The sequence below is a fragment of the Chrysochloris asiatica genome, unplaced genomic scaffold, assembly GCF_000296735.1.
Source record: "Chrysochloris asiatica unplaced genomic scaffold, ChrAsi1.0 scaffold00041, whole genome shotgun sequence".
Lineage (NCBI taxonomy): Eukaryota > Metazoa > Chordata > Mammalia > Afrosoricida > Chrysochloridae > Chrysochloris > Chrysochloris asiatica.
In genome coordinates this window covers 13,202,541-13,222,391 of record NW_006408559.1, presented here as the reverse complement: position 1 = coordinate 13,222,391, position 19,851 = coordinate 13,202,541, and the positions used below count along the sequence as shown (strand labels likewise).

The window sequence follows — 19,851 nt, the reverse complement described above, 5'->3', positions numbered from 1 at the left end:
CCTGAGCCGGGGGGCACCGAGCCCGCGCTGCGCCGTCCCCGCCCCGCTGCCATGAGCCGCGGACGGCCCGGCCCCGATGGCCCCCGTGTACGAAGGTAAGGCGCCCGGCCGGCCTGGCTTTGTTCAATCCTCGGCCCGCGTCCCAGCCCCCTGCGCCTTCCGGCCCCCGGCTCCGCGCCCCCCGGCCCCCGGTTCTACGATCTCGGGTCCCCAGGCGCCGCGCCCTTCGTACCCCTAGCCCGACGACCCCTGGTCCCCCATGCCCCAGCTCCGCGCTTCCCTCCGCCCTCCACCCAAGCCGGCCGGGTCCGGGTCCGGGGCTCCAGGACAGAGCGGGGGCGCGTCTCCAGGACGAGGAGGAGGCGGGCCAGGCCGAGGTGGGCTCCAGCCCAAAGAAAAGAAGGGGGCGGGGGGGGGGCGCCGGGAAAGCCCGAGCCCGCCGGGGTGAATCTCGGGTTCAAGAAATAGAGCCGATGCGGCTCAGCGCTTGCCGCCCCCCACCCCCCGGAACGGCCCCTCCGACTTTCGTGTCTTCATAGCCACCTTGCCATTTCCCACCCCACGCGCCATTCTTCTCGGCCAGCTTCCAATTGTGGGGGAGCTGTGTGGAGTCGAGCGTTCTGGGGCCAGGTGGGGTTTCTGTGTGTGTGTGTGTGTGTGGGGGGGGTGATGAAAAGTCCCTGTCCGGCCCAGGCAGAACAATGAACGAGGCACAGTCGCCCGCATTCGTGGGTGCGGGGACGTGGAGTTTGATTCCAAGTGGGGACCGGGGCACAGACGAGCGCCAGGGCCCAGCAGACCTGCGCCGCGCACCTTCCCTAGTGCTCTTGGGTCCCTGTCTTAAGGAAGAAAGAAGAGAATCAGGCCCAGGACTCTCCCCCCTCGCTCCCACCGTCTACCCTCCACTCACTCTTTTCTCGTTTCTTTTCTATCTCCCAGTTTTCCCCGAGCCCCCACCCGCCATCAGCGAGGAATCCACTAAGTTTTTACACTTGGATGTGTTTTTGTGTGCATATCGAAGGGCGAATGCTAACCTGAAGCGTGGCGGATTTTGATTCAGTTATTTCATGGGGACGGGAGGAGGGGGGGAACGGACGTTTTTTTCATTCAATCACTGAAATCGCCACCTTCACCTACTATCCCGCCTGTATGGCATACTTTAGGTTTTGGTCAGCTCTTCTGTGCTGAAATGGCAAGCAGAGAGGGCAAAGGGTGTGGATGGCATGGAGTCAGGGAGGAAAAGAGATTTTAATCCTGCCACAAACCCGGAGAACAGTTGAGGCCATTTAATAGTTTTATCTTTGTTATGAGAAGCTGATTAAAGGAAGTAGAAAAAATCCAACTTATCTTACAAGAAAATCTGTTATTAGTTCCAGAACTCCCGATGAATCAGGTTTCTGGGTAGAATAAAGTTACGAGTTCAGGCTCTGGATAGCAAGGCTGTAAATAACCTATGGACTATAAATATTTTTTTTCTGGCTCTCTTAGAAACAAAGGGGCTGTTTAAAAGGCACCAGTGTTATTCCACGGGGCTGTCCTCTTTGATTTTGAAGAACACAAGGTCCATTTAACCGTTGGACCAAACAAAACGAAATTTCTGATCATCCCACCAGGCACAGTAGAACAGGCCGGGTGGGGTGTGAGAACATTCTCCGGGACCCATGTCGGTTCATTGTTCGTCTGTATCTATGGGAAGGGGCGACAGTCAAAGCTCCCACTGTCTGGAGTGTTAAAATGAAACAATTTTCTCTTTATTAAGTCCTTCATTGAAACGCCCTCTGCTGGCGGCGCCAGGCGAGCAGTCCTGAAGGCCTGGAATTGAGTACTAGGACCATGGGTGGAGGGGCTGGGGAGGTGGGCTAGAATGTGTTTTGTCAACTTTGTAGAAAGCCGTCTTGGGAATGGGACCGTTCTGCTGTTCCTTTTGTTCTAAATCCATTTGGAATGGTGCTTACTAGCTGGTCACTTGAGGGTACCTCCCCAGAGAAAGTGCTGTAGGCGTGCAAGGGAAGGCTTACAAATAGACGTGAATCTCAAAGATCTTGAGAGCTCTCTGCTGTTACTTGAGGGGTTCCTTTCTTTATCCCAGTACTGTTCCTGTGACCTCCTGTGTCCTCACTTCCAACATGGACCTTCCTCAGTGTTGTCTCTGTCGCTGGGTTGCATGCTTTTATTCTCCGGAAGTTTCTCTGGGCCTCACTCTGTCTGGGTTGCTGGGATGATGGGTGGTTGGCTGTCTCATAGGCAGATGACCTCTGCAGGCAAGGATTCTAGTGCCAGCAGAGCCTGCATCCACTCCAAGACACCAGGGGCAGGAGTTGACCTCCTTTTCCCTGCTCAGCGATGCCCCCCCCCCCCCGCTCCTCTCCACACCCCCATATGATAAACCTGATTTCCTGCCACCCCATCGGGACACACTCACTTCTTGTGTGTGTCCTAAATGAGCACGGGTTTCCGGTGGCTCCTCGGGAAAGAGCATCTCCAGTGGGCTGGTTGCTTTGACCATGGACATATACTCGGCAGCAGCATCATGCCATGTGATAACGCTTTCTCAGCTGGATTAAGGGGATGCACCTAGACCAGGTCAGAATACTGGGTGCAGGCCCGGGTGCAGTCATGGGACATCTGGGAGTGTGAGACATTTAGATTGAAATTAAAAAACATGCTGCCATCGAGTCAAATCCAGCTCTGAGCGACTCTGTGTAGGATTTCTAAGGCTGTACACCTTTACTGGAATAGACAGCCTGTATTTAGACAGGCCATTGTTTGAAACCGATCTGTTTGATCATGTGAATTCACGACTGCTAAAGTATCATCAGTCTTGCAGGACTGGCATCAAGGGTCAGTTTATAAATAGCATGTTCCTATTCAGTGGTGTGGTACCCATTAAGGGAACTGGTTTTTGTTTTGTTTTAAAGTTTATTTTCTTTGGAAAGATTCACCTTGCCGTGTTTACCCCATCAACTTGCTCAGCAGGCCATCTGTCAAAATGTGGAGCGAAGGCTCGCTAAGAGTTCTGAATTGCCATGGGTTCTGAATCAGTGGTGGTGATCATCTGCTATAATTATTAGCAGATTGTCAGCATCTGACTCATGGCAACCCCATGCCCAACAGAACCAAACACTACCTGCTCCCGCATCATTCCATGATCTGTGTGGATTGTACTTTGTTGATCTACTGGATTTTCAGAAGTAGATCACCTAGTCCGTCTTAGTTTGAAAGCTCTGCTGAAACTTATTTCTGTTGTTGTTAAGTGCCGCTGAGTCGGTTTCAACTCATAGTGACCTTGTGTAGGTTTCCTAGGAGCAGCTGGTGGTGGGCTTGAATCGCCGACCTTGTAGTTCAAACTAATCTTGCGGTCCAGCACATTATCCTGCAGTACCACACCAGGACTCGGAAATGTGTCTTCCAGTGACAGATGGTGGAGGCTGCACATGAGGTGAACTGACTGGCAATCGAACCTGAGTCTCCCACCTGAAAGATGAGAATTCTAAACCTAAATTCCAAGTGTGTCTGTGATATGAGATGCAGATCAAAATTGGAGCATTCCACTGTCAGGCTTTGAACAACCCCATATGAGATCTATCATCATCGGTACCTGAGGACACCTGCCGATACCCCACCGAGAAGTGGAATTCTGAATCATCATCCGTTCAGAGAATTTGATGACACACAGTGTTTCCGTTTTATATATTTAAAATGAGTTGGTATAAACATTGCTTTCCCTTCAGCCACCCGGAGTAGCGATTCAGGCTGATGAATTTCATCCATGATTCTGGACCCTGTAGCCCCATACTGGGATCACAGGAGCCCAAGTTTGAACGCAGCTTAATTACTTACTGGTTTTGAGCACTTTTATTTGGGCTTGTAACTTTGCTGAGTTGTTTTTTTTTAAATCAACCTCAATGGATTGTGGAAGGACTTTGGGTGGACATTGTTCAGCCCTTCTGTCTTCAGGGTGACTTACAGGCACCTTCACTCCAGGGAAAGAATAACCCAACAGAGGTTAGAAGCCCAGTTGTGCCAACACTTCAATGATTTATCTTCCACTTTCCCCTTCCTACTCTGGGTGCCGACAACATTAAAGCCTTCTAGCTCTGGAAGGAAGAATCTCTCCTTTAACCTGGGAACAGTGGGCTAAGCACTGGACTGCTAACCAAAAGGTTGGGGGTTCAAACCACCTGCTGCTCCATGGAAGAACAATCAGGCAGTCTGTTTGAATGAAGATGACAGCCTTGGAAATGCTCTGAGGCGGTTCTCCTTGTCCTTTGGGCCACTGTGTGTCAGAATCAACTTGAAGTCAGTGGGCTTGGGTTTCTTGGTTTGGTGACCTCTCTGGATTGGACTCCTAGTATGATGCTGTAGGATAATCACTGGACTGCTAGCCAAAAGGTTGGTGGTTCAAACCCACCAGCTGCTCCTCGGAAACCCTATACAGCGGTGCTGTGAATCTGAACACGTGACGGCACTTACCCACAGCAACCAGATTTTTCATTCCCATTGAGCTGAGGTTGTGGGCAGATAGAAAATTTCTTTTTCTGTAGCGGCACTTTCTTAGGGCCCTTATAAAATGCGGGAACAAACCAACCCCCCACCCCCACCCACTCACCCCCACACACACAGGCCATCAGCAATTGCAGTTAGGCTGCAGGGATGGTGTCATATGGGTGTCATCTTTGCCCCCTGCTGGGACTATTCCTAAACAAGGCAGCAGTCAGGAAACGGAGGGCTCACAGGCTGCTCAACAAGGGCCTCTACCGAGGGGGCCACTAACTCAGCCACAAGCACTGGTCTGCCTCGTCTCACGATGAACCTAATTCTTCCTACAAAAGACCATTTGATGTTTTGTGCAAGCAACAGCTGCTCAGATTTTTTCAGGTTTTATGTGTCTTTATTTTTCTCTTCCTTCCTTCCATGGACACCAATTCCTGGGGAAGCGTCTCTGGGGGTGCCATGGGACACACAGAGCAGTGATGATGGAGAGGATACGGTGCCTGGGCACTTTCTCGTTGTCCTAGTAGTGCATGCTTTGCCAGTCCTTCCTGATGATGGTCTCATGGTGGCCTTTCACAGAGACTGGCTTCAGGATACTGCTAGCAAGTAAGCGCGGATGCAGCTGAACCAGAGAGGCCCAGGCTGGTCACAGTTTCAGTTCACACAGCGTTACCCTGTTGAGGAGAAAAGGAGAATTGAAAGCCTGGAGTAGAGGAAGCTCTGTGTTTTCCCTCAGAGTGCAGTGGAGTTTTTTTGAGGTACATGATGCTAATTCTGTTATGGTGAGCTACCATTGCCTCAGCCCCCGACTTGTGGTGACCTCATGTGAACGGAACACAATGCTGCCCAGTTCCGTGCCATCCTCACGATCGGTTGTGGCTTGCACTATTGTGATCCATAGGGTTTCATTGGAAGTCGATCCCCAGCCTTTTCTTCCTGGTCTTAGTCTGAAGCGCTGTTGAAACTTGCTCAGGATCATTGTTGTTGATCAGTGCCATCGAGTCAGTTCCGACTCACAGTGATCCCATATAGCGTTTCCAAGCAGCGGCTGATGAGTTTGAACTGCCAACTTTGTGGTCCACTGCTTGATCCTACAGCACAGCACCTGAGACAGCACCACACACAGACTTCGCTGGCAGATGCCTGGTAGATGCATGTGAGGTGTGCTTGCCGGGAATTGAACTGAGACCTCCCAGGTGGCAGGTGAGAATTCTCCCGTGGAACCATACTGCTCTCCAGCGATAGTGGCAGTCCCCACTCAGGCCTGTCCTATACCCTTCGCCATGTCCACATCACTCCCTGTCCTCCTAACTGGCCCACAGTGCAGGTGTTCCTTTTCACAGACACAAGGGTGCGTTCCTAACATAGTCCCCCAGCCAGTGTGCCCATTGGCTAGGCCGCGGCCAGGCCTGTGGTAGGTTCTGGGGTTGTAGCTGTGACAGAGACTAGGTCCCTGTCCTCACCAAATGTGGGGGAACGGGAAGTAAACAAGCCAGGATAGAAGGCTTGATAGTGTTACTGTTGTGAAGTGCCATCAAGTCAGTTCTGACTCATAGCGACTCTACACAGAGTTTCCAAGGAGCAGCTGGTGGGCTTGAACCACCAACTTTGTAGTTAGTAGCTTAGTGCTACACTGTTGTTGTTGTTAAGTGCCGTCGAGTCTGTTCCGACCCATAGCGACCCTGTACAGGGTTTCTGAGGGTGTAAATCTTTACAGGAGCAGAAAACCTCATCTTTCTCCCACGGAGCGGCTGGTAGTTTTGAACCGCTGACCTTAAGGTTCACAGCCCGACTCGTAACCACTACGCTACTAGGACTCCTTTTTTTTTCACTCTATTGGCAGTTTGTAATTCATATATGTTTCTGTTTTCTTGTGGTATAAAGAGAAGGTTCTGTTTCTGTCTTTCTTAAAATACTTTATTTGAAATGTTTTTTAAAAGTACTTTTGAGTATTAAAAAAAAAAAAATGCCATTCCAAATCCCCTTAGATATTCCCTTAAATATTAAAACCAGTTCCTGCTGACCCCGGTGTGCCAGAGTAGACCTGCACTTCATTGGTTTTCATTGGCTGTGGTCTTTCTTAAGTGGATTGCCAGACCTTTCTTCTGAGGGGCCTCTTGGATAGGGACCGAGGGTACTCACCAGCCCTCCAACTTGCAGCTGATTTGCCCCCTAGTTATGAGATTTATTAGGAAAGTTAACAGGTTATAATTCAGTCAGAAATGTACTACTACAGAGCTCTTTTATGGCTGCTGATAAATGCCCGCAGGACACACCACCCCACCGTAAACCTCAGCCTCAAAGCACCCAGCTCTAACCCCACGGGTCAGCAAACCTAGCTCCCCACTTAAATGCCTAGAGGCACCCCACTCTGCAAGCAGGGCCTCCTGCCCAAAGTCACTCTGTTTAAGTGCAGCTGGCTTTGTCAACATCTTTGATTACTTCTTTCATTATGTCGCTTTCAAATCCTTGTAAATGCAGATCCATTCCTAACTTTCAGTCTCTGGAGGCTTTTGTTTTATGCCCTACCTGTGGCATGTGAGCTCTCCTCTCCTGGATTATTGGTGGAGAACTAACGCCTGATTGTGTTGTCTGGCTGAGACTCCCATGTCCCAGGTGGGTTTCTGGTGGAACCCAGGTCAAGTAGGCACACAGCATTGTTTTTGGAGGATCCTGAACCGGGCAGTCACTGGGGGGATGGGGGTGAGGGAGTAGGGGTGGGAGGTTAGGGACCAAGAAGAAAGCCACAAGTCTTCCCTCCCAGAACATGGAGCTCAGAGATTGCAGGGCCCAAGGAGGATGCTGCTCTCCCCTGCCTCCTGCAAGAAGCTGAATGAATGTTGGTGACTTGGAATTATCTGTTCATGAAAAGAAAAGAAAAAAGAATACAGAAAGGGCAACACTAGAGACCCCCTCTGTGACCAATCCTGGTACAGGCAGACCTCGGAGATCTTACGGGTTCTGTTCTAGATTGCCACAGTAAAGCTAAGATTGCTGTAACACAAGTCACACATGGTTTTTGTTTGTTTTTTCAGTTTCCTAGAGCCCATAAAAGTGATATTGGCATTCTACGGTAGCCTAGGAAGGGTGCCATAGCATGACGGGAGAGTTTGAAATATTGTAAGAATGACCAAAATGTGACCCAGACACACAAAGTTGAGCACATGCTGGTGGCCGCAGACCTCCTGTTTGTAAAAGACGCAGCATATGCTAAGCACAGTCAAGTCAGGCTCAGTGTAGGAGATCGGTCTGCATTGTTAACCTGATTGTCAAGAACTTCTGGGTCTGGCTGAACCCTTGCCGGTGGTGTCACCCTTACTCAGTTCCTTTTCCTGGACCACACACACACTCGAAGATAACAACTGGACCTCTAGCTGTTCCCTCCAAGAGCCTGCTCTGTGTCCCTAAAACCATCCTCTTCCTCACTCTGGTTTCTCCACACTAAAAAAACATAGGCAGAAAACAATGCCTTAGTAATGGTCTCATTAGTGCTGTGGCTTCACGGGTCTTGCATCCTTGTAGACCCGTGGAGGGACAGGAACCGGAGCAGATTCATCTGTGTCCCCACTGACATAGTGCAGGTCCTTAAACCTACTAGGCGCTTAATAAATATCTGTGGCTAGGCTGTTAGTTTGAATGTTGCTAAGGGATCACTTGGGTTTCAGCAGCCCCAGGTCAGTGACTCACGTGCATCTAGCCTTCACCACGGTCCCTAGTCTTTATTTTTCTTGAGTTGTGGCCAGCCAATCCTTACCCCTACAATGCCACCTCATACCTCACTCAATTGATCCCTTTGCATTTCCGTCCTCATCTCCCACTCTTTACACTTGTACCGGATTGTCCTCAGAGATCTGCAAACAGATAGCAGAAGACGCAAGTGTACAAAGCTTGAGTTAGTCTTGAATGAAAACACCCATAACACATGCCGATCCTGTATAATATCAACTTGCCTAGGTTTAGAAACGACATTTGGTCAGACTCAACAGATTCTGAGCTTGTGAAAGCTGTACCTGTTCTACCAGGTGGAGCAAATGGTAAGCACTTGGTTGCTAACCAAAAAGTTGAAAGTTGAGTCTACCCAGAAAGACACCTCAAAAGAAAGGTCTGACAATCTTCTTCCCCCAAAAATCAGCCATTGAAAACCCTATGGAACACAGTTCTACTCTGACACACATGGGGGCGCCATGAGGCAGAGTTAGCTTCATGGCACTGATTTTCCAACCCCCTCCCCACGGTATGTAACAGGTGCCCTGGTGGTGCAGTGTTTGAGCAGCTCAGCTGCACCAAAGGCTCCTTGGTGTAAACCTGTCAATCACTCCGCAGCAGAAAGATGTGCAGTCGGCTGCCATAAATGTGACAGTCTGGGAAACCCTGTGGTACAGTTGTGCTCTGTCCTACAGGTCATTCTGGTATCCTGGTGTGGTGCTGTGGGTTAACGTGCTAGACTGCAAAGCTGTTTGAACTGCAAGGTCAGCAGTTCAGGCTCACCAGCTGCTCCTCAGAAACCCTATACAGGGTTGCTATGGGTCAGAACCGACTCGACAGCACTTAACAACAACAACAGGGTCATTCTGAATCAAAGTTGACTTGATGGCAAGAGGCTTGGCAAGTAAACAGGCGCTTAAGTATGAAAACCTTTTCTTCAGTTTTTACAATAATGTTCTCATACAATGTTTGTCCTATTCTGATTGACTAGTTTCACTCAGCACAATGTCCTCCAGGTTCATCCATGTTATAAGGTGTCTCGCCGATTCATTGTTATCCTTCAGTGACGGTGTGTATTTTCTGATGGAGAAAGTCAGCTAGTAACATAGTTTCAATTAAAAGTAAAAAGAGTAGCAATTGCTTCAAACAATAGTTGCTTTTTCTGCCATTTATTTCTGGGAGAAAGGTGCAGTGGTCAGAAAGTAGCCTGTTTTAGGAATTCTCCCCTAATTTCTCTTGCCCTGATTAATTCAATGCCACTATGCTTAATCAAGGAGCTCTGGTAGCGTAGTGGTTATGAATCGGGCTGTGAACCTCAAAGTCAGCATTTCGAAACTACCAGCTGTTCCGCTGGAGAAAGATGAGGCTTTCTGCTCCCGTAAAGATTTACAGCCTCGGAAACCCTGTACAGGGTCCAAGTATGAGTCGGAACCAACTCCATGGCACATAACAACAACAACAACATGCTTAATCAGAATTAAGATTGGTGGGTACTTTTGCATGCACTGCTGGTGACACCCTTTATTGTCATAAAAACAATGAAGGGTGATAGAAGGCATTTCCCCCAGCGTCTGTCTGTCTCTAGCAAAAGACCTTTCAGTGTGGTGGAACCTTCTACAGCGTCTCATGGGAAGGTGATTTTGGGTCCCACACAGTGACAGATTGAAGGAGCTCTGGTAGCGTAGTGGTTACGAATCGGGCTGCGAACCTTAAGGTCAGCAGTTCGAAACTACCAGCTGTTCCGCGGGAGAAAGATGAGGCTTTCTGCTCCCGTAAAGATTTACAGCCTCGGAAACCCTGTACAGGGTCGCTATGGGTCGGACCCGACTCGACGGCACTTAACAACAACAACAACAACAACAGTGACAGATTACTTCCTGACAGAAGAAATGTTTTTACCATTTTCCTCCAATACCTCACTGATTCAACCTGTGAAATTGTTACTCATAGTATAAACTTTTCCCCTCCCAGGGCATTTTTAAGTTCTATGTAGAACTTCAGTTTCCCAGTAGTAAAGAGGCAACCGTTAATACATTTGTACTTGGAGCCCTGTTAAAAGTCATGTGGGAAGGAGGGTTAGCAAACTCATAACTGGTTGCTGGAGGTGGAAGTGTGGTCTGTCTTTTATCCGTTTTTTCTTCTAATGAAGAATTTATAGACTTTCGCATGAGTTCTGACAAAAAGTGGCATGTAAATTCCTGAGACTGCAAAAAGGCACCGTGTTCCAGCCTCCCTGGGTTGAGCCTCGGCGTCTCCTCAGCAGTGGGGAGAGTGCCTGAAGGGGGTGCCAGTGTGTGAGGGAGGGGTGTGTACCAGAGTGTGTGTACTGTGTGGTCCGTGTGTGGTGTGTGTGAGTGAGGGTGTGTGAGTGTTTATGTGGCATCTGTGTGTGTGCGAATGAGGGTGTGTGGAGTGTGAGTTTATGTGGAGTCTGAGTGTGTGGTGTGTGAGCGTGTGTGGAATCTGTGAGTGTCTATGTGGACTATTTTTGGAATGAGCGTATGCAGTCTATGTGTGTTTCCAGTATACATTTGTGCAGTATGTATGTGTAACTGTGTGGTGTGTGTGTGTGGGTATATTATTTAGAGCATGTCTGTGTGTAAGCGAACATGTTGTATATGTATAGCATGTGAGTGTGGAGCTGGTGTGTGTGTACAGAGTGTATTGTGTGGAGCTTGTGTATGTGTGTGTGGGGGGTGAGTGTGTGCATACACTTTGAGCTCTGCCCCTGGACTGAGGACCGCTGTTGTCCATCGTGTGGGGTGATTATGGATTTAACTATGACCACTGTCCGGGAAAGATCAATTGATGTTCATTCTGTGTAGGCACCTGAGCTTGGAAGAATCTCTCATTTGTGACAGAAATGTTTCCATTAGAAAATGGTTCAAGAAACACTTTCATTTGAGTATTCATGATTTTACTCCAGGGAGGATTTGAGCCACTTAGAGGGTTAAGTTTCTGGTGGAGGGACATGAATCTATGTGGGTGAGGGTTCAGTTGCCGGGTACACCAGGCGGGGGTGGGGGAGGGTATTCTCGGGTAGCGAGGGGAGTAAGCAGCCAGCCAAGCGCCGTCTGGCTGCACAGGTGAGTGAGCAGAGTGCATCATGGGATTCATTTGTACAGTGACTTTGCTGGGCTGGAGTGTTGAGCACAAAATAGGCCAGCAGACACAACATTAAGCATTTGGGATCTGATGTGGAAAGGTTTAAAGAGACATGCCCTGGTGTGGAGAAGGGGCCCAAACAGAGACTGAATCAAAGTCATGTCTGCCAGACTGGTATGCGGTGGGGGGGGGGGGGGGGGGGGGGGGGGGGGGGGGGGGGGGGGGGGGGGGGCGGGGGGTGAGCTGTGGTGGGTGGGGACTTGGAATTGGAGTGGCTATCTGTGAACCCACAGGTCCTCGGGGCCATCCTCAGGAGGGTGGACCTGGGAAGGGGCCCTGGAGGCCCAGGATGAGGCCTGGACAGGGACTCAGGGGCTCTAGGACCCCAGAGCAAGGTCTGAAGGGAAGGAGGCTCATCCTTCAAGGGGCTTAGTCCTGGGGGGGCATGTCTCCCCACAGGGAGGTCCAGGTTGGAGCCCCTCGCCCTGTTCTAGGGGCAGTGCTGCTAACGGAACCACCTGCCTCAAATGCTTGGCAATAAAGGCAGCTTGCGATTGCTTCCCGTTGGTATAAGTAATGGCTGTGAGTACCTCGGGGCCCAGTGCCCGTCTTCTCGTGACCAGGGTCTTACGCACATGTTACTCCATTAAACACATTTGGTGACACACCTGTTTCCTGTGGCTCCAGGACGCAGCTCAGTGCGTAGTGTTCTTCCCACCATGAGACTCCACGGACAGCTGGTCGACCTGTTTTCTGGTTTAGTCTGTATCAGCTGTCCGTAGAGACTTACTGCCTCGCAATCCCATGGAGCAGTTTTCCTCTGCACTAGAGTGGCGATGACTCTGAACCGACTCGACGGTCATGGGTCTGGGTTGGGCTGATTCTGGAGGGCTGCATCCAGAATGAAATCAGTAAAGTGGCTTTGGTGGCAGCTTTTCTGGAATTAGGGAGTCAGAGGTCTGTCCTTAGATTATTTGCAGCCCTGTTGCTTTCTGTAGCTATGACTTCCAGTAGCCATGGGATGTTCTTATCCCTAAAGGCAGGAGAAACGAGACCTTCCTTTTCTGGGGCCTGTCAGGACACACTGATCCCTTCCTGCTCTTCCAGAACCAGAGGTTATGGGACAGAAAGCAGTCTCACAATATTGTTATGTCATCGTTGTTGTTAAAGTGCCCTACGCAGGTCCTGACTCAGCAATCTATAGGGTTTCCGAGGAGTGGCTGGTGGATTTGAACTACCAACCTTGCAGTTCAAACTGACCTTGAGGTCTGGTGCTTAGCCTACAGTGCCATGCCAGGACTCCTTTAATAAGTCATTGTGAACTAACATCTAGTGCAATGGCGCCATACGATAAGCACTGGATGGCAGACCACAAGGTCCACAGTTCGAGCCTGCTAGCTACTCCGTGGGAGAAAGATGAGGCTTTCTGGTTTCGAGATTTAAAACCTCAGAAGCCCTATACAGGGTTGGTTGCTTTGAGTTGGAACTGACTCGACGGCAAGATAACAACATGAACTGACATCTAACAGCTGAGTTGTTTTCTCTGTTTACTCAAGTGGGAATTGAAACTTAGAAATATGAAATAACTTGTCCATGGGCTTCTGACCAATAGCTGGTAGAGTCAGGACTTGAATGGCAGTCCCGCTGTCCTCAGGCTGCCCTGCCCCTGGGTCAGTTCCAACTCATAGTGACCCTGTATAGCGTTTCCAAGGAGCTCTTGGAGCATTTGACCCACTGACCTTGTGGTTCAGACTGACCTTGTGGTCCAGTGCCTTAGCCTACTGCACCACCTGGATTCCTTATAGAAATGACAACTAACATTTATTGAGCATCTGTGTCGGCCCTGCCCTCACATGGTGTTTGTTGTCAGTGGGTTGGCTCTAACTTACGGTGACCCCATGGGCGGTGGAGTAAAGCGTCATCTTCAGGGTCGCTGGTAAGTCCAGGTCCATGGTTGCAGCCACTGTATTTTGAGTGCTTTTCCTTGCGCAGTGCAAAATAGTTAACGTACTCGACTTCTAACCCCAAGATTGGAGGTTTGAGGCAACTTGGAAGAAAGGCATGGCGTTCTACTTTAGAAGAGCCGGCTGTTGTGTACCTGTGGACCTCAGTTCTATGTGACACACAGTGTTGCTCTCTTAGTTATCTGACGCTGCTGTAACAGAAATACCACAGTGGGTGGCTTTAACTACCAGCAATTTATTCTTCTTACAGTGTACTAGGAGGCTAGAAGACCAAATTCCCTGCTCTAGGGAAAAGATTTCTCTCTGTGTCGGCTCTGGAGAAAGGTTCTCGTCTCCTCAGCATTCCTCAGAGAACTCCAAACATGTCGGCATCGATCTCCCCCAGGATCTGGGAGCATCACAGTACAGTGACCCCCGTCCAAAGACCATACTTCATTCCCACATCTTCTGTCTTGGAGGGAGCAAGTCCCCTCTTCTCTGCTCAAGTTTCTCTCCTTTTGTCTCTTGTAAGATAAAAGTTGTTGCAGACCACATCCTTGGGAATCTCCCATAAATTGGATCAGGGTGGTGGGAGTTTCCATGTGGCAGCGTTTTGTTTTGTTGTGCATAGGGTCGCTATGAATCAGTACTGACTCAACAACATCTCACCCTTGGAATCCTGCTGTGGCACTGTAGGGTAAGCACTGGACTGCTAACCGCAGCTTGGTGGTTCAAACTCACCAGATGCTCCTTGGAAATCCTCTACAAGGTGGATATGAATCCGAACTAACTGAATGGCACCTAACAACACCTCAGCCGTAATCATCTTACTGGTTTATCACATCAAATCACATCAGGAGGGATAGCTGCATCTCAGCTGCCGAACCACTGAGAATTCTGGCCCAGCCGAGCTGACGCAGAATCTTAATGATCACAGTTGCCATGAGTAGAATCGGCTCGATAGCACCTGGTCCAACTTAGGGGCTTCAGTCTGCCAGCATTGTATCAGACAGTCTTCTGTTATGATCCGTTGAGTTTTCATTGGCTGATTTCCGGAATGACATCGCTAAGACTTTCTTCCATATCTGAGTTTGAAAGCTCTACTGAAAGCCCTCCTCCTCCGTGGTTACTCCGCTGGTGTTTCAAATACCAGTGGCGTAGCTTCCAGTACCATAGCAACGCAAACCACCACAGTATGACAGAGTGAGACAGGTGGTGGTGTAAGGTTATGCAGGTGTTAATTGAATGCTCTAGTAATAATGCTGCAAGGTGGGTACTGCTCCCACGGTGGTGGCCAGAGGCAGAGGAAGGGGGAGTGCGTTACCCACAGCCAGGCAGACCAAGGGGGCAGAGCTGGCCTTGAATCCAGGCAGTATGACTCAAGCACTTGGACCCCTAACCACCAGGCAAAATGGACACGATGGAGAGTCCTCCCAACTATCTTCCTAAGTGAAACCGAAAAACTGCAAGTGAAATTTGGCAAATATGTCACTTCTCCAAGGTCATCATTCTTTGTCTCAATCCAAATTTTAATAAAGAAATTAGGATATGAGAAATGTATTTCTGGTACTCTCCTTGAAAGAGAAGTTGGTAGGCTTAGAACAGAGAGTTCTGGAAGGCAAGTGTCCTACAGGAAAATGCCATGTATCCAAATAAGCCATAAAGCTTCCGAGGTGGCAGAGAATCGGTGTGGCGCTGGGTGATTAGCACTGGACTGCTAACCACAAGGGCTGAGGTTCAAACTCACCAGGCTCCTTGGAAAACCTATCCAGGGTTGCTATGAGTCGGAACTGACTGAACAGACTTAGCAAAGACAAACAGCAGTGGGAAGAATCGAGGATGGCGAAACTTCAGCTCTTGTACTTTGGGCATTTCAGGAAGGACCAGTCCCTGGAGAGGGACATCATGCTTGGTAAATTGGAGGGTCACTGAAAAAAGAGGAAGCCTTCCAATGAGATGATTTGACACAGTGTCAGCAGCAATGGGCTCAAGAGTAGCAACAATTGTGACGATGGCGTAGGACCACTATGTGTTGGAACTGACTTTAGGGCATTTAACAACCCCTCGTGGACAGAACAGGTAGACAGATGGAGGCCTGCCGTCCCCAAATGTTTGCTAGATGGGGGAACACAGCCACACAGTGATTACACAGACAGGAGTGTCCTTAGTCTGATACATTTCAGTGAGTCTCATCCCCTTACATCAGGGGTGGGGAACCTTTTTTTTGCCAAAATTTATAACATCATTTTGTGGGCCATGCAAAATTATCAACTTAAAAATTAGCCTGCTGTATTTAGTTAAACATTTAATTAACTCACCCCAAAGGAAAACTCTATGAGTCGAAACCGACTCGACAGCACTTACTACCACCACCAACAATGTAATGGCTGGAACTGCGGTTGCCTTGGCAGGGCTAGACCAAATGATCTTGCAGATCTTATATGGCCTGTGGAGTCCTGGTGTGGCGCTGTGGATTAATGCACCAGACTGCAAAGCCGTTTGAACTGCAAGGTCGATGGTTCAAGCTCACCAGCTGCTCCTTGGAAACCCTACACAGGGTTGCTATGGGTCAGAATCCACTCCATGGCACTTAACAACAACAACAACAGATAACTCTTATAAGAGCGCGAAGCTCCGGGCAGACAGTCTTTACTAGTTAAGCTGAATTATCATTTGGTTTCAAGAAGACTTCAGGGTTTAAGGTTTAGCGATTTCTCTCACTCAGGGAGATAGCTTCAGGGGTTTATCCAGCCTCTGTGACTCTGGAAAGTCTGGAGTCCGTGAGAGTTTGCAGTTCTCTTCTGCAGTTTTACTGTTTTGATCAGGAGTCTTCTATGGACTCCAAATGTTCAATAATGGTAGCTGGGCACCATCCAGTTCTTTTGGTGTCATGGCAAAGGAGGTGATTGTTCATGGAGACAATTAGCCACACATTCTATCTCCTTCTATTCCTGGCTTTCCTCCTTCCTCTGTTGCTCTAGGCAAAAGAGACCCATTGTCCTGCCTTGGATGGCTGCTTGCAAGCTTTTACGACCCCAGCCACCATTTAGTGAGCTAGGAGATAGAACAGAAGGACTAAGCCCATTTTTAGGTCAATTAACTGGAATGTCTCATAAAACCATGACCCTAAACGACCAAACCAAGGAACCGAATCTCCTGAGGATTTTGTTTGTGTATACACGACCACAGCAGCACCTCTGTCTCTCTTTCTTTTCTGCTTATTGTTGTAAGTAGGTCTGTCACACAACTTTTGCCAATTCAGCTTTTTATGGTATACAACCTATTGGCAGCAATTACAGTAATCGAGGGTACAACCTTCCCCTCGATGGCGGTGATTTCCCTTCACTGTTAATATCCATCCCTTGTCTCCCTCCTTCCTGCCCCTGTAAAGCACTAATAAACTGCTTCTCCACATCTGCCTCTCCTTATCCTTTTCATGTGAGTGAAGCCATACAATATCCTTTTTTAATTTTAATTTTTAAGTTTTTATTGTGAATTAAGTGGTAAGTGTACATGGCAGAACACCAGCTTTAAATTCATCCTATCGTATTTTGTTCCATTGCAATGATTACAGTCCCCTCCATGCATCATCAAACCACCAAAGGGTACACCCTACAAGCCTGCTTTCGGCACACAGCCCCTCTCCCCATACAATATCCTTTTGCGATTGACTTATTTTACTCTGTTTAAGGTCTGTAATCTGCATTTCAGTGAAGTTCCTTTCATTTTGAATTTTACTCATGTTTAGGTTTACATTGTTGTTGTTGTTGTTGTTGAGTGCCGTGGAGTCAGTTCCGACTCATAGCGACCCTGCACAGGGTTTCCGAGGCTGTTAATCTTTTTGGGAGCAGAACGCCTCATCTTTCTCCCGCAAAGCATCTGATAGTTTCGAACTGCTGACCTTGCGGTTCGCAGCCTGATTTGTAACCACTATGCTACCAGAGCTCCTTCCATTACTGGCCTACAAATGTCCCCTGAAAACTGGTTTGTTGGAATCAGTCTCTAATCGAGGGCCATGCACGGCGCCTAGTTGTAACTTCCTCTTACCCTCTTGATCTAGCACAGGCTCATATTAAAGAAACGGGCCAGTTGCCTGAGAACCTCTTGCCTTCTACATCTGTGGGTTTGCTTTCTCTTGGTACTATTTCCCTGTCTCCTGTGTTTCTTATTTTAAAGGCTTGATGGATGGATTCAGGCTCATGGTATTTGGCTTGAATATATCAGCAGTGATTCTGTGTACCTCCCTATGTTATAAAAAGACATAGACCATCTAATGACCCATCATTAGTGATGCTGAGTTGAGCCCTGGAGACCAGAGAGTGATGTAGTGGAGTCACTTTGGCTGCTTTTAGCACTAAGTGGTAGTTCTTGCCTGAACCCATCCTTTCATTGGGTTTTGTGAAATGATGTTTTTCTAATTCTTTTTTTTTTTTTAATAGAAAGTAGAGCTTTCTCTCATCAATTAGGGCTGCCCTGGTGGCACAGTGAGTTAAGCTCTCAACTACTAACGCAGTGATGGCCACCTGGAACCCAATAGCCACTCCACAACAGAACGATGTGGCAATCTGCTTCTATAAAGATGACAATCTAGGAAGTCCTCTGGGTCAATTCTGTCTTACCCTGTAGGGTTGCTATGAGTGAGTTGGAATCAACACAGTTGCAGTCGCATTTGGGGTTGGATTGTGCAGCGGTTGTGCCTTCAGTTGCTAAAGGAAAGACCTAGTAATGTGCCCCTGTAAAGAGAACAGCCTAGAACCCCTGGGGGGCAGCTCTGCATTGTCATGTGGGGTTGCTGTGACTCCAACTGGCTTGGTTTGGTTTATGGGTTGTTTAGTTGGTTTGGTTGTCCCAAAAGACTCTTGCTGGAAAGGCAGCAATGAATGACCCCACTGACAGACTCACTGCCCCCCAAGGTTCCTGGTTAGTCTAACAAGTTACTGTTGTCAGTTTGATCCCATATCGATAGTTCTTAAGAGAGTTAAAACTTCCCCTTTGCTTGTTAATTCTCAAAGTACGTATGTGAAATGGCAAATTTCAGCTGCTGACAGATGGAGTCTTGTCTTTTCTTACTGTCTGTACTCATGGATTCTATTGATTTCTTGTCATCGGTAATCTCTTTGATGCTCATGCTTTCTGAATATGCAGGATACCCTGGGTTCTTGGAATCAGTGGCATTGGCCACTGGTATTAGAGACCACGATCTGGGTATGGGGGGGGGGGTGGTTGGTAGAAAGATGACTTGGTTTTAGGGTGTAAAATGGCATGGTAGAGGAGAGGCATCTGACCCCACAAGGGGTCAGGGAGAGTCAGCATCAGCAGCCCAAGACTGATCCCTGTGAGGAGGAGGAGGTCCCTATACCTCCAGCCTTTTTTTTTTTTTACCAGTTCTCACCCCAGCCATCCCACCCACCACCCTCTCCTTCTCTGCTGGGATTGAAACTGTGTTGCAATGGCCACACCACTCACAGATCATACGCACAGTTTTTGATTTATTAGGGAAGTAACTGGTTACAGCTCAGGTTCAGAAACACCCAGAGCATACTTCCTTGATCAAGACAGCCTCCTCTTAATCTTGCCTGCAGGCAGGCCTCTCTCTGCCTTTGTGTGGACTAGTATTGCATAGCTCTTTTAGCTCCACCAGTATGTTCCCAGAGACACCTACGGCACCAGCAAGCCTCCTGCCTGAAATTGCTCAGTTCTCTTGCTCCTTAGGCTGGAAGCCCACCATACCACCTCCTGCTGGTTCTGCTGCTGCAGCTTCTCACTGCCTGCAGTGTTGATCATTGTTCTTGTCTCCTTGGTCTAGGAGGTTCCCAGGGTAGGTACTCCAGGTCCAAAGGGTGGACTCTACTTTCATCTCTTCTGCTTGGTGTGGTAGTCAGGTTCCCCCTATCTGCCTCTGGGATGGCTCTCTGGGAATGAAAAAATTGATCAATCCCCTCATTCGAGTTCCATATACCTCATTTGCATGGTCCCACCCATACAAAGGTACCATGCACTTTATTAGCAAGCTCTCCAACCCCCTTGGTGGGCCACAAGTATTTCATTTGCATAATCCCCCCCATAGCCCCTTTGGAGTCCTGGCATGGAGCTGTGGGTTAATGCACCTGGCCACAAAGCTATTTGCACTGCACAGTTGGCTGTTCAAGCTCACCAGCTGCTACTCTGAAACCGTATACAGCGTCACTCTGGGTTGGAACTGACTCAACAGCACTGAACAACACCAACAAACCCAAGTCATTTGGTTCAAGTTACAAAGGCTATGGCTAGAAGAGCTCTGTACCATATTGAGTGTTTCAGTAGGCAGAGCTTGGAAATACATATTTTCACCAAAAATGAAGAGTGCAGATTGACATTTTCTATTTAGTTTGAATATCCTAGTACTTTTAGTTAGTGTGCTCAGTTTGACCATTGTAAGTCGTTTCTTTTAAACTGAAACTATAATTTCTTCTTTTTGTTGTTGCTGTTGTTACCATCAAGTCAGTTCCAACTCACAGCAACCCTTTGTAGGGTTTCTGAGGTTATTAATCTTTACGAGAGCAGAAAGCCTCATCTTTCTCCTGTGGAGAGGCCGGTGGATTTGAGCTACTTACCTTGCAGTTAG

The 19,851-nt window shown here is 48.5% G+C and overlaps 1 protein-coding gene across 2 annotated transcripts in view; it reads left to right on the top strand.

Annotated features, from left to right (window-relative positions):
- The first annotated feature begins 1 nt into the window (after window position 1).
- HIPK2 (homeodomain interacting protein kinase 2) overlaps window positions 2-19,851 on the top strand; it is a 165,883-nt gene continuing 146,033 nt past the window's right edge. For both annotated transcript variants that reach the window (XM_006861171.1, XM_006861170.1), the window contains exon 1: window positions 2-95. In XM_006861171.1, the coding sequence (XP_006861233.1) occupies window positions 77-95 (19 nt within the window). In that variant the 5' untranslated portion in view covers window positions 2-76. The remainder of the gene's footprint in view (window positions 96-19,851) is intronic.